At 56.1% G+C, this 16,982-nt stretch overlaps 1 protein-coding gene across 12 annotated transcripts in view; it reads right to left on the bottom strand.

Moving 5' to 3' along the window:
• Positions 1–16,982, bottom strand: part of PPFIA4 (PTPRF interacting protein alpha 4) — a 48,663-nt gene that overhangs the window by 25,490 nt on the left and 6,191 nt on the right. For 9 of the 12 annotated variants that reach the window (XR_012501921.1, XR_012501922.1, XM_074352036.1 and 6 more), the window contains exons 2-13: positions 11,377–12,008; positions 8,365–8,466; positions 7,757–7,921; positions 7,371–7,445; positions 7,047–7,136; positions 6,285–6,476; positions 5,849–5,995; positions 5,450–5,584; positions 3,510–3,665; positions 3,072–3,203; positions 2,692–2,754; positions 1,950–2,041 (exon numbers count right to left, since the gene is read on the bottom strand). Coding sequence is in view for 10 of the 12 variants with exons in the window: in XM_074352036.1 (XP_074208137.1) it covers positions 1,950–2,041; positions 2,692–2,754; positions 3,072–3,203; positions 3,510–3,665; positions 5,450–5,584; positions 5,849–5,995; positions 6,285–6,476; positions 7,047–7,136; positions 7,371–7,445; positions 7,757–7,921; positions 8,365–8,466; positions 11,377–11,610 (1,583 nt within the window). In the remaining 2 variants the exon portion in view is untranslated. The remainder of the gene's footprint in view (positions 1–1,949; positions 2,042–2,691; positions 2,755–3,071; positions 3,204–3,509; positions 3,666–5,449; positions 5,585–5,848; positions 5,996–6,284; positions 6,477–7,046; positions 7,137–7,370; positions 7,446–7,756; positions 7,922–8,364; positions 8,467–11,376; positions 12,009–16,982) is intronic. The other 3 variants (XM_074352039.1, XM_074352041.1, XM_074352042.1) reach the window with 1 other exon arrangement.

Genomic DNA, 16,982 nt, shown 5'->3' with positions numbered 1-16,982 from the left:
CTTGGAGAGGAGAAATCCTAGCAGGACACAAGCTTTTGTAAGTGATTTAAGGGCTGCCATGTGAGCAAGAGATTAGGTTTATTCTCTGGTGCTCCAGGGATCAGAATGATCCCGGGGAGAAAGTTTTAGGGAGGCAGCTTTCCATTTAACACATGAAGCACCTTCAAATGGCAGGAGTTGGCTTACAATGCAACTGGTGGCTTTAAGAAAGCTGAGCTCCCCCATCAAAGAGGTATTCAGACAGGCTCCCTGGCCATCTGACAAGAATGGTGCTGGGAGGGTGTGCGCGGCCCTGGAGGAGGTTGGGAAGGATGGTCTCTGAAGGTCCTTTTAACTTTGAGGGTCCAGTTTCTTGGTCTTCTCCCCCAGACCAGATTCTCTGGTCTCCCTAGAATCTGGACTGAATCCCTGGCCGGAGTTCAACCCAGGCACACTCTATACCTAGGAAGCTTCCAGAGGTTCTGACGCTGTAAGAGAAAGCACGTGGACTGCCCCAAGGGTCTATCCATCCCAACCCTGAACTTTCAGGATCACAGCAATGATCCTGTAGACTATCTGCAAGCCTCCTCTACTGTTTTTCCTTCCCTGTGCCTTCCCAGATTAGTTTGAACTTGAGGAAGCCCACAGCAAAGGGACAGGGTGAGCCCACAACAAATTACACAAGGCCTCTGTAGGACGAGGGGAGTTTCTGCTTAGCCTCCTCTTCTCCCCGGCAGCTCAGCCCCGGTTCCATGATGGGGCCACTGCTTCCATAGCAAAAGACAAGAATTCCCAACCATTAAGGAAAGCAAGCAGTGCCAAAGAGCTCGGTGTACTCTGGGCCATGTCTTATTAACTGGGGAGGCTGGTCTCTGCTGAACCACCTACTGGAAGGAAGAAAGTAGGAGGAATTCCAATTACCATTTTCTGTCTCTATTCCCTGCGTCTCTCCATACTCTTATATAATAATTCCTAGTAAACTCAAAGGTGACACTTAAGTCTCTACCACCCCAAAAGCCCCACAGCTTCTCTTCTTCAAACTCAACATCCTTCTCCCTAATTTAAGCCCTACCCCTCCACACATACACTTACACACACTCCCTTTAGCCTCGATTCAAGGAAGCCGATGCCCTACTTCTCTGACACAGCGAAAGGACGACCAGAGGGAACCTTTTGAGTTCTGATCAAAGAGACTTTGGCTGGGACGGAAAACATCCAGGAGCCATGAGCCTTGAGTCTTCTTGACTGTCGCCCTGCCTCTCTGGGCAGAGAACTGAGGGTAGGCTTGAGGTCCGAGTTCAATGCCAGTTGCTTCAAAAATATAAAGAAAAGGCCAGAAGTTCTCTAAAACATAGGCCTAATTCAAGCATTAGGTAGAAGGCTCCGCTCACCATCTCTTGAAATGTTTTCAGGAAAAGACGCCATAACAGTATGAGTAACAAGGCATCTCAACCTCCAACAGTGAGGACGTTCTTAACGTCTCATTTCAATCTCTCCTGCTGCCTTTCTGCTTACTGCCTGCTCCCTGAACCTAGGCGGTCCTCGAATTTCAGAGATCCTCCAGAGCCCCAGAGATGGTGTCTCAAAAGAACTAGAATGATTAGACACTCTCTGTGAGCAGGGCCGGTGGGAGACGGGTGAGCATGTAACTCAGCAGACCCCTCTTAAGGACAAGCCCTCTGTCAAGGAAGCAGGAATCACGGCCTGTGTTCCATGGCACTCAGGAAGGAACATCCCGTGCTTTACCTGCCTCTCAGCATCCATCAGGGGACAGGTGCTCCCTTCTTAACTGCCCAAGCGAGCTGGATGACTTTACCAAGGTCTCTAAGCTTCAGCATCCCACTCTGAATAGGAGAAAGACCCTGAGGTCCTAGGAGGTCTTTTGGTGGGAGGAAGTCTCCTTCCTCAGGGTCCATCCAGGTCCATCCAGGACCCCATCCCAGCGTGCCTAGCCTCCTGCGCTCCAGTACCTGGAGTGGATGCCATCCACGAACGGCCCTCCTCGACCCTTCAGCTGGTCCACCTCTTGGCGCAGCTTCTCAATCTCTTCAGACAGGCGGCCCTGTGCCAGGCAGACCCAGGGTGGAGGTCGGGGTGAGGGAGGGGAAGAGAGGGGAGAAGAGGACAAAGAGGACAGCAGAGTTGGGGAGGAGCAAAAGAATGCACTGCAAAGTCCAAAGCCAGGGGCCTGAGATCAAGCCCACAGACAACACAAAGAGAAGAGGTCCAATTGGAAAGTAAGCAGAAAGGTGGGCAGGGCAGGGCCAGAAGAAGGGTCTGTCTGGAAGGACTCTACCAGAACGGGCCTGCCGAGCCCTCACTACCACACAGACGCATGGCAAACAAGGCTGGGCAGCAGAGGGGCCCCGTGAACTCCGAACCTCACAGACATTCCTGGGGCAGAGGCTGTGGCTTATCCTCCCCAAGTCACTGGACTCTTGCCTCACCAGGTATGAGGCCTCACCAAACTTCTTTGCTGAGTCCTTCCCCGGGCCCTGCCCCTCAGCTACCCGCTCTGCCCTATGCTTAGGGCTTAGTTTCTGTGTTGCAGGCAGGTGGCGATGTATCTACTGTGACGTAAGGTGTGTGCCTGGACAATCAACTGCCCCGGACAGTGCTGGCTATCGGAGACGCTGCATGAAACGGGGCGTGCTCTTTCCTCGCAGCGCGCTCAGCACCCCAGGCTAGCAGGGCTGGCCAGCAGCGGGGTACCTTGTGGTGGTGCTGCTCTTCAATCTGCCGCTGGGAGCTCTCCAGCTCCTGGATCAACGTGTTCTGGGGGAGAACAGCTGTTAGCCAAGAACACCGCCCGCCCGACTCCTCTGCTCCAGCTCAGGCCGCCCCTTCCCGTCCCAGCACTACCTGCCCCTCCGGCCTGCTTCCCCGGCCCCACCTTCCCTTGCCGGCTGCCCCACCCACAGCCCAGGCTGCTCCTCCCGCCTCGCCCCGCCCACGCCCCCAGCCCCGCCCCCACGCCGACTCTCCTCTCACATCCCAACCCGACTCCACCCACACCGTCGCCGACCCCGCCCCCTTCCACCAGCCCCGCCCCTCCTGGCAGCCCCGCCCAGGAGCCCGACCACCCACCGCACCTTCTCCTCTAGGGCTGCCATGCGCTCCTTTAGGTGGAGCTGCAGGCGTTCGTTGGACTCGCTAAGCAGCCGGTCCACGGTGTCCGACAGCCGCTTGTTGTGGTCCTCGTTCATCTTCTCCCGCTGGCGCACCTGCAGAGCCAGCCCACCTCGCACCAGGCCACCCCAGGGCCATCTCCCACACTCCAAGGGAGCCACCCATTCCTGCTGTGGTTCCATCCCATTCCCCTGTCCCCTTCTCATCCTCGGGGGGGGGGGGGGGGGGCTCTCTTCAGCTCTCCTGACCATCTCCTCCCACCTCTTTGTGGCTCTGGCTCTGTCCCTAGCCAGGTCCTTCCCCAGCTCCTCCTCCTCCTCCTTTCCCTGTCCAGAGACCATCCTGGGATGCCTGCCCTGAGGCAGAGAGAGGGGCCTGAGAGTCCAGCCTGGTGCCCTCACCCTAGCCAGCTCCTGGTTCTTCTCCTCCAGCTGGCCCTCCAGCTGCCGCAGGTGCTCCTCAATGTTGCCGTGTCGTTCTTCAGCCTGGAGGCAGGAATGGGTCAGTGCAGTCTGTAGATCATCCGCCTTCCTGCTCAGGCCATGTATCCTATGCACCTAGGTGCCAGGGTGGTCTTTGGGGATCAGGGCCTCAGGGACCAAGGAAGCCAAACCCTCTACCTACCATCTTAGAGCAGAACTGCCACCACCATTGGCTTTCTTCCCAAGTACCCCAACCCCTGCCAGGTTTCCCAGCCTCTCCCACCCCCCTATACCCCTTCCTTCCTGCCCAGGGCTAGCTAGCCTTGAAACATCCCAGAGTTGGTACCTCTAGACACTATAAATTCTCCCCACACTTCCTGGGAAAAAACTTCACTTGAAAGCATGAATTACTATAAATTTCCTCTATGCTTCCAGATAGATGGAATTGCACTTAGGAACATGGACCCAAACCAGACCTCCTGGGTTCAAATCCTGACTCCATCCCTTCCTCGCTGTGTGACCTTAGGCAAGTTACTGAACCTCTGCAAGCCTTTGTCTCCTCAACTGTAAGAAGAGCACCCATGCCCACTGCGAGGACTAACCCATGGCAAACACTTAGGGCACAGCAAGCACTCAGCGAATGCTAGCCATGGTGATCACCTCTGTTGTGAAACTTGCCCAGGTAGACAGGTCTCCCCTTCTGTTCATGACAGAGACAGAGACAGAGACCCCGCTCCACTGTCTCCTCTGACAAGATATTCCAGACCATTGTACATCTCACAGTCAGGAAATCCCTCTTTGAAGCCCTTCTACTATGACTCCCTTGACCATCAGTCCACTTCAGCCCACTCCTTGTCAGTTCTGGGAGATGCTAAACTTGACTGCTCAGCGTCCCACACATAACGTCTTCTGCTTCACTTTAAGCTCAGCTCTTCATTCCTAGGGGCCTGAAAAGCCTTAGAGGCCACCAAGCCCAACCTCATCATCCTAGAGACAATGACACAGATATCCAGTTAGGGAGGGAGTGACTTCTCCTAGGTCACAGAGCCAGTCAGTAGCAGGCACAAAGTTGGTCCTGAGTCTACCAAAGTATACCCAGGCTGCAGGTTCCACCCCCAGAACCCCCACCAGGGTGCCACGCTGGCACAGCCCCTGTTCTCCAGAGGTTCTGGGGCCTGATGGTTACTAAATGTTCGTTTCCTTCTATCCATTGCTTGAGGGAGTAGCTATGATGATCCCACGAAAGCCCCTGTCCCACTGCAAACACTCTTAAATTCTCTTGATAAACCCAACACATGTCGATGTCCATGCATTTACAAAGTTCTTCCAGACCTAGGATGTTTTCAGCCTGCACACCTCCATAAAGTTAACTATCTGTTGGGTAAAATTATATTCCCTTTTATTTGTCCAAAAGCTACAGCCTTCAAACAGCCAGGGGTGGTCCCTGGATATAGAATGCTTCAGTTTGACAAAACAAAACAAAAATTATGCTCGACCTAAACACTCACCCCCTTCAAGGATATATAAACTTGGATCACATCTCCTCTCAGATTTCACCTTTCCAGAATTAAAAGTCTTAATTTCTCCACTCCAGACCCAAACAAAAGGCCATTTTAACCACAAGGGTTATTTTTAAATGATAATCAAAATACTTCGCCCCACGTAATTTCTTCTACTTCTTGAAGAAAGTACTTGCACATCCCTTCTTCTGGGACTGTCACAGCCCTGTGTGGCAATGAGGGCAGGGATAACTCTCCCAGCTGACACACGACAAAGTGTGTTTCCCAGAGTCGTGCAGGGAGAAGCAGTTTCCTGGCTCCCAGCCCAGTGAGCCTCCCAGTCTCTACTCACTGCCCGGCTTCAGAGGAGCGCGGGAAACGGGGAACAGAGGCAGATTCCCAGACCTCTGGCCTACTTGCCTTGGTGAGGGCTGCAATTCTCTGGGCCAGCTCGGCCTCCACCTCCGGCAGCGTCTCAGCCTTGCGCATAGTCTGCTGCAGTTTCTGCTCTGCCACCTCCAGCAGCTCCTGGAGGTGTCTCGCTTTCTCCTCACACTAGCAGAGTGGAGGGGGGGAGAGTCAAGAGGGAGCCCTGAAGCCTACCCCATCCCTGCCCCAGCCTCAGCAGAGTAAAGGTGACAGGTCAGAAGCAGCGAGGGGGCAATCTTGGTTCTTGGCTGCCCAAGACACCTGACTTTCCCTTTCCCAAGGTGACCCTGCCAGCACCTCAAGGTCTTCTGGGCCAAGGGAGTGCTTAGCATGATCATCCAGACCTCCAGGGTCAAGCACCACACCCCCAACCCCATGTGCAGGAGTTACCTGGCGGTGCAGGGACTCCTTATTGGCCAGCTCATTCTCTAGTTTGTCATTGAGGTCATGGATGGATGTGGCCTCACGCTGAGCAGCCAGGTAGCGCTTCTCCAGGGTGGTGATTCGCTCTTCCATGTCCTCCTTCTGGGCCAGAGCCTGGGCAGGAGAGGATAGGATGGGAGGGAAGGTCATCAGCGTCTCCCTACCACGATCCTGTCTGCACCTCCCCACCCACACCTGGCTGGCTGTCTCCCCTCCATATCGCCCCGTCAGTTTCTGACCTTCGCCCACCCTTCCCACCACTCCTCCCCACACTGGGGCCCCACCAAGTGTTCAGTCTTACACTCTCCAGCCGTTGCCTGGCTCCCCTTTAACACCTGGGACACCCAGCGACACCAAATGCCTTCACCCAGAAAGAGAGGGTCTGGCCCAGGCCCTTGCTCACCTCCCGGAGGTCCCGCTGATGCTTGCTGCTCAGTTCCTCTGACTTGATAAGGTCCCGGCGGGCTGTGCCCAAATCCTCCTCAAGTTCAGCCACGGTCGCTGTCAGGGTGACCAGTCGGTCCCGGGCCTGGCTCAGCTCAAAGTTCTGCTTCTCCAGAAGCTCCTGCAGCTCCTCTACCTGGCCCATGCCATCCTCCAGAGACAGTGAGCTATCAGTCAGTCATCAGAGCCCAGGGCATCCCACTCCCCTGCCCTGCCCTGGGGAGGTGGGAAGATGGACAGCACAACCACAGCAGGTCACAGCTCGGCCCCCAGTTTCAGAGCACTCCCTTCCTTCCTCTGGGTTTCACGAGCTGGCTCCAGACAATGACCAAACACCCTTGTTACCTCTTGAAAAACAATCATTTCTAGTTTCCCTGCTATCTCAGCCTCTTGAAACCTAGAAAGGGGCATGACTAGGGGAACAGAGGCTCAGAAAGGGCAGTGGTCTTGCCCGAGATGGACACATGAGTTAGAGGGCACCTAACAATCGCAGTGGACAAACACATTATATGCTTATCAGTGTACATATTAGGCACTAAAACAAAAATCTATAGATTTCTTTATAGATGGGGCAGGGGAAAGAAGGAAAAAGAGAAACGGCAGTATTAGAGAAAGCCCCAGATTCAATTCAAGCAGTTGCTCTACTGAACGAAGGCAGGGCAGGACCCCCATCTTCTGTCTAGGGTAAGATGCCTCCTGCTAGGCAGCTCCCATGACTCACCTTCCACAGGCATTTTGGATCCAGCTCCACAGTCCCCTCCTCTTCTTCCACTCCATCCCGAACCCCTGCCCCCTGCTGCAGGGCCGACACCTGCAGGGCACAGTTCCCAGGACAGTGAGTCAAAGAGAAGAGAATCTCCTATATATTCCAGACCCTTCCAAGTCCCCCACCTCCCCGAGAGAGATGCCTCAATCAGCTTTGGCTAACAGTTCCCAGCCAAGACAGAGGGGAGAAATCTGATGAGTAACAGAGTGGGGGAAGGTTAAGCCAGCCTTGGCTTTCAGGAGCTAGAGTCTAGAGATGGAGGGTGGGCAGCCAGTTTACCTGCTGGTGGGCACCTGCCAGCTGCTCTTCCAAGGTGGTAACTCTCTCCAGGGCTGCCCGAAGACGCTCTCGCACCTGCCCAAGGTAAGGGGAGATGGAGAAAGAAATAGGGACCCCACTGGACTGAGGCCGGAGACGCCTGGGCTTGGTCTACCACCACTGAGCACAAGGCAAAGAGAAGGACCTCCCAAAAGGCAAATTTCTGAGAGGGAATCTAATAGGAGGGGCTGAAAATTAGATCAATGGTAGGAGGGAGCCAGCTATGAAGTTAGAGGGCTGTTTTCCCTAAACACGGGATACAGAAATCACAGAGAAGGGATGTTCAGAGGCTCCAGGGAAGCCTGGCTGGATGCAGGGCTGGGGAAGCTGTGGGCCAGCCTGGGTACCTTCTCATCCAGGGCCTTGTGGTGTTCAAACAGCGACTTGAGAGCCTTCAGCACCTCCACCTCACTAGAAACCCCCGAAGGAGACTGAGCCTGACGCTTCACCACAGTCATCCTCAGTGACCGCTCATGGCGGGACACCAGGCACTCCAGATGTTCCAGAAGCAGCTGGCAGAGAGAGAGAAGGGGGAGGGGTGAGGGGAAGGGCTGTGCCCCAGGGGCTGTAAACAGGGTCCACGCGATCACCCAGCAGATGTGAGTACAGCCATGTGGACCACTGTCAGAATGTTGAAATGCTTTCAGGTGGGTAGACAGCTGCTGCCCGAGTTGAATACCTGCCCCAGGCTAGCTGGCCTGGCCTCCCTCCCAGGGCCGCGCACTTCCCATGACCCCCCCAACTACAGGTGAAAAGTCTAGCACTGATGGTTGAATACAATGACCATCACCCCAGAACATCACGCAGGAAAAGGTTAGGAAGGGACTGGGGCCCTCCCTGTTGGCCCTGGGGACTGTTGGCCCTGGCCCTGGCCATGCCTGCTCCCTTGGTCAAGGGGTTCACTCCCCAGCCCCCCCAACACACACACAAACACACACCAGGTCACTCCACTTACCCTTGTGTTATTCCGCTCTGCTTTCAGCTCTGATATCTCTTCCTCCCTCTCTAGAAGCTGCTCTCGACACATACTCAGCTCCCGGGTTAAGGTGGCAAATTCCTGAAAACCCCCAAGGCCCGTCAGTGCTCGAGGGTCCACCACCTAAGCAGTACCCTGCACGCCCAAGTCAGCGGTGGGATCCTCACACATCCCTTACTTCCACCAACCGCCCCCAGAAAAATCCCTTTCCGTCCACACTGCTAGCATGTGCTTCTCCAGAGGGGAAGCATTCCAAGCACGTGCTGGAATGCAAGGGCACACAGTTAGACATAAGACTGGGGAAGTCGCCAAGTCTGCTCTGCAGCCCCTTCCCCCTCCGGCCACCAGTATAACCTGAGTCTGTCCTCCCTTCCTTTTTGTATTTCTGTCTCCCCAGAAACTCAATGACATTTCTCCATAGAAGTGGATGGAGGGGAGTTTCATTTCTGGTTTGGCGTTAGTTAGGTCCAGAGATTGATGGATATTAGAGAAGGAAGAGAAGGAGGCTTAGAAGTGAGTGTCCTGGAGAGCTCTCTTCCACCACCTCCCCAGGGCTCTGCAGGTTGCAGGTAGTTGGAGAAATAAGGTGATTGAAGGATCCACCTACCTGGGAACAAGGGAGCATGAAGACCTGCCCCGTCGGCAGTGTGGCTTCAGCCCTGGTTCACTGCATCCTGGGGCCTGATGCCAGGACACTTGCCCTGGCTTTACAGAATACCCCTGCTCCAAACATCCCTTCAAGGGGCCCCGTTCCCACACTGTCAGGCCCAGACACCCTCAGAGACCTTTCCAGCCCACTCTCCTCCATCAGGACAAGCATACAGGGTGACAGGCTGACCCTACAGATCCAGCCCCATCATATCTATTTATTGAATTAGACATCACCTAATTTCAGAAAAGGTTTTAGATAAGTGGTCCAAACTGTGGATGCCCAGTGTCTGGGAGTGACCGAGTAGTGGCCACAGCCCCATCCTAACCTGGGGCCTCTCTCACGTACAAAGGACACATCACTGAAGGAAGAATTCCAAAGCAATCCCCTCTTATCACTCCAAAGGGGACAAGAAGGGCTGTGGGAAGGAGACAAGGGACACAGGATGCCGAAGCCTGAGAAGCCTTAGACCTCTGACCGTGTTTGTGATTACTGCCTTCCTGCCAAGGCCATGGCCAAAGGTAGTCAAGCAACTCACAGCCTGGAGGCCAAACCCGGCCCCAGTGCCTCTTCCCTACTCAGCTCACACACGTGAACACACACACACGCACGTCTGTACCTCGACACAGGACTCGATGGCACTCCCCCACCCTATACGACGACACCACCATCAAAGGTCTGGCACTCTCTCCTCCCCTGTCCTCAGGCTCAGCTGCCGCCTGGTCTGCCCACCCCAGGATGCCTCCCCCTTTCCTCCCCAACTCTGACCCCTCTGACACGGCGCTGCCAGGGTCCCCTCCCCGAAGCACAATGTTGTCTACGCCGTTACATGTAAACGTATCCTGCTTTTCAAGCTTCTCTTTCACGGTTCCTTTCTGACACCTGAAGACCTGGTCAACGTGGGTCACCTGCTGTTTCAGTCACTAGTAAGCTTCTTAATTCCACACCTTTGCTCAAAGGGCTCCCTCCCCCGAGAAAACCCAGTCCCCTGTCCCCACCTGATGAAATCACGCCCATCTTTCAAAGCCCATCTCAGAGGGCCTGCTTCCTTGGGACCTTCTAGACTTCCCAGTGGGAGGCTCGCTCTCTCTCCTCTGAAAGCTGTTTGGAGCAGCGGTTAAGAACACCAGTTTGGGAGCCCATCGCTTAACCACAAACACTGGGAGCACCTACCATGCATCAGGTGCCGTGCTGGTCACTGGAGACAGAGTAACAAGAAAGGCGTGACCCTTGCCCTCACAGAGCTCCCAGTGCGGGGCTAAGCTCTGCCCATGACCTGTGTGACCTTGGACAAGAAATCTAGCCTTTTGAACCTCTAATCTTAAAGACAGACATACAGTCCTCCCTCAAGGGCGGCCACGAGGACCAATGAGCTGGCAGCTACTTTAACAGTGAACACTGTTTTAACAGCCCTTTTGGGGGCCTCCCTTCCTCCACGCTCTCTTCCAGGCCTGTGGGTTGTCGTCTGTCTCCTTTCCGGTGTGTGAGCTCCCCAGGGGCAGGGACTGGCTCCTTCATCCCAGGGCTTGGTCAGGGCCCAGAACACAGTGGGGTAGGAAGGGGCCACCTCCCACCCCAATTCCTGTCTGTAAAGCATCATGAGACTCTGCCCCCTTCCCCCAAACACTTCTGAGCCCTGGGTAGGAAACCCGCCCACCGTGGTCCTTCTCCCTACGTGTGGGGGGAGGGCCTGGGGCTGAGTCCTGCCTGGTCTGGCCCCGGGGCTGCCTCCCCCAGTGATGGTGACACTAGCACCAGCCTCACAGCGGTGAGAACTCAGGGAGGTAAATCCCAGACAGAGCGCTCAGCACACAGGAGACACCCAGCGAATGGTGACTGTTACTGCTGGTGGTGGCGCTGACTGCGGAGAATGAGACAGGTGTCACAGCTCTGCCCGTAATTTTCCATGTGATGCCTGTTTTTTTTTTTTTTTTTCATCTGTGCAGTGAGAGGTGGACTAGATTATCTCTGAGTCTTCTCCCGGCTCCACTCTCTGTGGCTTCTCACCCACGACGTCCAAGAATAGGGCACCAGTGAGGAGCCACCAGGGCGGAGATGTCTTTCCAGTCTCGGGTGCCACCTGCTGGCCCAGTGGGCTCACTGCGGTTGGCCACTAAGGCTGGATTATATCCCTACACCAAAGTCCATCCTTTTCTCCAGGTGAAGCCAGTACCAGGTGGAGGCATTTGGGAACAACAAGGAAAGGTTTCATGAAGCGAGGTGAAGGAGAGGAAATTCTCTGCGAATCCCATTTGTCGATATGCCAACAGATGCAGAAAGCTGAGGGCCCAGAGGGTGCCAGGTGGGTGAGGGAAGGGGAGGTATGGACCATCGGGCCTTACCTGGGGGAGGGCAGAGTTAAGGTGGCGCTGGAGCTGGTCCCGCTCATGCAGGGCATCCTGAAGCCGGCTCTGTGTCGCCGCCAAAGTCTCTTGACTCTCCCGAAGGGATTCCAGCAGTTTCTCCCGCTCATCCAGCATGTTTACCATCAGCTGCTCAAAGTTGGCGTCAGTATCGGTGCCATGGGGAGGCCCCAGCGGGTCCCCCTCGTTGATTGTGGGCATCACTTCACACATGGTGGGGGTGGGCAGGGCCTTCTCAGAGTCAGGGGACGGGGGGGGGTTCACAGGGTTGGCACCTCCAAGGGGACCCAGCGCATGGGTCTCAGAGCAGGCAGTGCCAGATGAGGGAACAGGTGGGCAGGGGCTTCGCCCGTGGCATCAGTTGCTCTTGGTCTGAAAGGGGCCTGGTGCCCAGAGCGCCCCTGTGGAATGGAGCTGGAGGGCCTGGCTTAACCTCTCGGGGCTGGGGCTGGGGGCCCTGTGTCCCCAGACGAGCAGGCAGCAGCTGAGTGTGGCCATGACAGGCAGGGAGAGCAGGGCTGGAAGTGGGCCCTTCGCTTAGACTGAGCACTGGAGCCTGGCAGAGTCCCAGCTGGGTCCAGCGACAACCATTGTTTCTGGAGGGCAGGGGTCTGTGGGAGAAGAGAGTGCTGTGAGGACCAGATGAGCAGGAGGTGGGTGAGGGGAGAGGAGGCAGGGACCTGGATCAGAACGGGGTGGGGGGGTTGGCGTACACCCCTTCTCCGGGCTTAACTCACTCGAGATGGTGCCTTCCTTGGTTCTCCCAAGAAAGGCACATGCCCACTGCTGTAGCCTCTGCCTCCCGCTTCCCCCACCCTCAGCTGTCGGAGGTGCAGCCGCAGTGGAGTGGTTCCTCCACCCACGTGGCTTGCTGGCCAAATATAGAAATGATTCAGTAAGCAGCCAGGGAGCAGCCAGAGGCTGCCCAGAGTCCTCCTGAGACCTGGGGCTGGGAGAGTGGGAGGAGTGGACATAGGGTCTCCGACCCTTCCCCTCCCTCATAGCCTTCTCCTCCACATCCAGGCCAAGGCAAGCACAGACGGGGTTAAGGGGCTCTTAGTGGGCGTGAGTCCCTTGCAGGCCGGACTACTTGGGTCACAGGAAACAAGGCCAGAGTAGCTCCTACTGGCAGAGGAGCAGTCAGGGCTTTCTGTACATCCTTTAGGGGGAAGGCTCTGGCTCAAATCACCCCCAACCCCTGAAACCGGGCAGAAAGCGCCTTCCATTCTGAATTCATGACCTGCCAGCTCTGGGCTGGAGCAGGGACTGAATGATGTGAAGGAACCCAGGGGTGACGTGGGGGTGGGGAAGTCACTCTCCTAGGGCAGAGCTGCCGTACGGGGGTCCCCTGCTCGTGGCGGGGAATCTTCTCCCTCCGTGTAACTGACCAGAGCTGGCACTGCCAGAAGGCACCCACTAAGGTGGGCAGCATGAGCACAGCCTGGCAGTAACGCCGGGAGCCTGGAACAGGGAAGCCTGGTGGTCAGAGCAAAGGAAGGCGAACTGAGGAAGGCAGCACACAGCTGGGAATTTCTCTGCCTGCCGTTGGCTCGGCTTCCAACCTCCCTGCTCACTGCTGGAAGCCACCACCTGAATCGGTTTTCGGATGGAGCTGTCTTCAGAACCCCTGTTGCATCAGAATGAGAGGTGAGGCACCCAGCACAGTGATGGGCACACGGGAGATGCCCCATAAATGGTGCTTCCCTTTCTTCCCCACACTCTCCCCACTTGGGAGACACAGGGACAGCTTCTTGTCCACCTCTCAGGTGGCAGAGTGGGCCACAAGCATATTGGGAGGGGCAGGGAGAGGAGAGGTGGCATCTGGATCCAGCGTGAGTTGGGAAGTCACACCCGGGCAGCCCCTCACCTGTGGCAGGCTGAACTCAGCAGGGGAACCAAAAAAGAGTCAGGCCTCTTCTACCTGAAGCCACCTGTCATCCCCTCATTCCCCCGCCCCCAGAAATGGGGGACAGCCAGAGTGAGGCTGGGGAGGAATGCGGGGTGGGCCTGGATCAAAGTTAGAGCACCGGGCTGAGAGCCCCCAGCTCACAGCCACAGCCATTCCCAGAGGAGGGCCCAGCAGGTCAGGCGGCACGGGGACATGCCCACACTCGCACACTCACACCCGCACATGTGCGCAGGCAGACACAGGGACAAGGAGACTTAGGATATACACATGTCCCCTGTCACAGAGACTGGACAAAACTGACGCAGGGATCCTTGCCCCAAGCGGGACAGCCACTGTGGAGGGCAGGGTCCCAAGAGGTGAAAAGTAGCACCCTGGTCTGCACCCTGCCTACCCCAACATCCCTGCCCCACAGAGCAGCTGGGAGCAGATGGGAGAGGCTGCTACCCCAGTCTGGCCAGAGCTGCCATCTCACTGATGAGCAATTCCTCTGATTCTCCCACCAGCTGTGCCCAGGCCCCTTCACCTGACAAGTTCCAACCTGTGAGGCTGAAAGGCCTCATTGGCCCCACCACACCTCTCCAAGTTATCAACAGCCAGGCCCTCATCCCTTCCCATGCCCCCATCCCCAAGAAGAAATGAGAAAGCAGAAGAGAAGGCCCTTCTGGGGAAGGGGCCCCCTGTGGCAGAGGCTGTCCTTGGGAGAAGGATAGAGTGTGCTCAGGAGCTCACGGACCCAGTCCAGCCCACCTCCAGGCAGTGCAGCAGAAGAGGGAGCCCAGAGCTGGGACTTCCGACCAGCTGGGTGACCTCGGGCTTGTCATGACCTACTGAAGCCTCTGCTTTAAGACAGAACCCACGACCCTTGTTGAGCCCACCTCAGAAGGATGAGATCGTGAGTAAACACAGCTTGGAAAAGCAGAAAGTGCCCCACGACTGTAGGGGAGTATGAATTACCTCAGTAGTGGGCAAAGGTGGGCCTCTGGGTGGGGTTTTAACGGCTCCTTGCGGGAAAGGGGTTGGGACCTCAGGCTACCCACGGTGATGTGCTGCCTATTTGGTCCAACTTGGCCTCCCCAAATCCTCCCGGTCATTCTGGCAACTGAGAAACTGGCTTCGGTGCCAGCCCTTTCCCAGACTCCCTGCAAACCAGGGGCCAGGTAGCCAATCCACTTTTCCCTGGAGAAATGGCATCACATAAAACGTGCAGACAAGGTGAGCCCAGAGGGAGACGCCACGCAGACGCCCCTGAGATGACTGTCTGGGACCTCGTGCCCCTGGCCCTGCCGCCTGCACAAGCACAGTGAGCAGAAGGGAGCCTGAGGACAACCATGTCGGGTGTCTGGCTCCTCCTGGCTCCCCGACCGTCTTTAAATAGCGCAATTACCATCTCAGCCTAACAGAAGCCTCTTCAACTCCTGCACAATTCCTAAGTGACACTCACAGGTCTGGATTCAGAGGCGAAAGCTACCAGCCCCAAAGCATACACTTGCCAGGAGCCCCGCTGGGGAGGAGTGTGGGCAGGCTGTGAACAACACAAGAGGGCTCCGGAGGGAGCTGGTGCGAGTGTGGGTGTGTGGAGGGAAGGGTCGGATGCAAACCAGGCCTCTGGCTTATAAACACAGAAGAGGCAGACTCTGAGGCCTCGGGCTTCGCAAAAGGCACCTCCAACTTGTCCTAACAAACAAGAGGGATGGGCACTTGGGTCTGATGCTCTGGCCGGCCACACACACACAGGCTGGCTCCCCACTGCCCCACCAGATGGCAGGCCCCACCACGGTGACAGAGCTCAGCCAGGGCAAAGCTGCCGGCTCCCGGAGGCCAAAGGGCTGTGTGGGCCACAAGCCAGGCAAAGAGGGAGCCCCACGGCGAGAGGCCCTTCAGGGTAAAGAGACAGAGGAGGAGGCTCAGACACCCACTCAACTGGAGGGAGGGTGAAGGGCTGAGGGGGTGGGGAGGCAGGTGGTCACCTAGGAAAACAGTAACAGTTTTAACAGCAGCTATGATTCGTTCAGCATTTACCACGTGCCAGACACTGGGCTGCCAGTCGACATGTTAACTTCCTCTCATCCTCACAATTCCTGGGCAAGGAAGACACAATCCTTCTCCCCATTTCACAGACTTGAGAATCGGGACTCAGAGTCATGTAACCAAGTCTACACAGCTAGCAAGATCAAGAGTAAGGAATTCCAGTCAGTCTGAGTCCAGAGAGGGGCAGGGGATGGAGGAAGAGGGAGTGGACACGTCTCCTTCAGGCATCATTTTCTTCCAAGGAGCCAAGGCACATGGGCCCCAACACTTCTCGCCCTCATCCAGGGTGATGGCAGTCCGGGGTCGCGCACCTCGGCCCTCCTGGACCGATTTCGCTCTAGCCTGGGGAAGGCCCCTGCACAGCAGGCATCGTGGTCACGAGGCACCCACTTACCCATGGGAAGTGATCCATCTCCAAGACCTCATCCATCACCTGCTCAGATCTCTCCCCTCCTCCCTCTAGCCAGCTCCACACTGAATTGTAAGGAGACTTGCTGGGTCCCCCACACCACACCACACCACACTCCCACTGCCACAGGAATGACAGAAACACATTCCCCTGAGCCCTCAGCTCCTCTCACCTTGTGGGGCTTCCTAGTGGGATGAAGTCTAGCTCCCCACCTCTCTCTCCCTCGAACCCAGAAGCCTCTCCTCCTCCCTCGTTCCTCTCCCTGTCCAGCTCAACACCCCAGGAAGCTTTGCCCTCACTCATGCCCTCCTCCTAAAGCCCAGGTGGTTCCCCCCCCCCCAGCGTGCTCCCTAGCCTCGCTCACTGTCACGCTCCCGGGGTCCACCCATTTACTGCTCAGAGTTTCTAGCAGCTCACCTGGACTGCCTCAGTCTCTTTCCGTGTTAGTCTAAGGAACTTCTGGTCACCCTTCTAAACTCATCTTAAACGCCGCTTCCTTGATGGAGCCTTTCCTGATTCCCCCACAGGTGAGACTGACACTTCCACTGACCCAGCACAACCTTTCCCTCTGTTTGTGACCCAGCATCTCATCTGAAGACTCCAGGGTAAGAACGAAATGCTAATCATCTTTGGATGCTCCAGCACTTAGCAGGGTCCCAACATACAAGGAGCTGAATGGCTACGTGTGACAGACTTTAGGGAAGTCCATCTCTGACTGACTTTATAGAAGCGGATCTCTAAAATAGGAAGAAAACAAAACTGACTCGAGGCCTGGGAATAAGCTCATTTGTCTTGCCCTTGGACAACTGAAAGCATCCTGACAGCCAGACAGGGACCACTCCTGCCTTGAAAGGCAGACTCTGGAGCAGCTTGATGGGACTGAATGCTGGCTCCTCCACTGACCATGCATGTGACTCTGGAAAGACACCTAAACTCTCTGAGCCTCAGTTCCTCATCTGTGAAATGGGGATAATGATAATACTCACCTCAGACAGCTGATGTGAGGATGGCTAGAGTCAACACATGCAAAGTGCTGACATGAGTGTCCAGCGAACACAGTACGTGTTAACTCTGAGCACCCCAGGCTCCTGAAGGACCTCAAGGCTGGGCCCACTCCAGGTGCAATAAGAAAATGGAAAACCTTTACTGCTGGCCACAGATTCCTTTAAAAGTACCCAGTTGTCTGGGCCCCTAAAAGACCAGTGGCAAGACTCTGTCTCTCTGGGCTTCAAGTTCTCA

Source organism: Camelus bactrianus, chromosome 23 (assembly GCF_048773025.1).
Source record: "Camelus bactrianus isolate YW-2024 breed Bactrian camel chromosome 23, ASM4877302v1, whole genome shotgun sequence".
Taxonomy (NCBI): Eukaryota; Metazoa; Chordata; class Mammalia; order Artiodactyla; family Camelidae; genus Camelus; species Camelus bactrianus.
The sequence above is the reverse complement of the archived record's forward strand: the minus strand, read 5'-3'. Positions and strand labels throughout refer to the sequence as shown.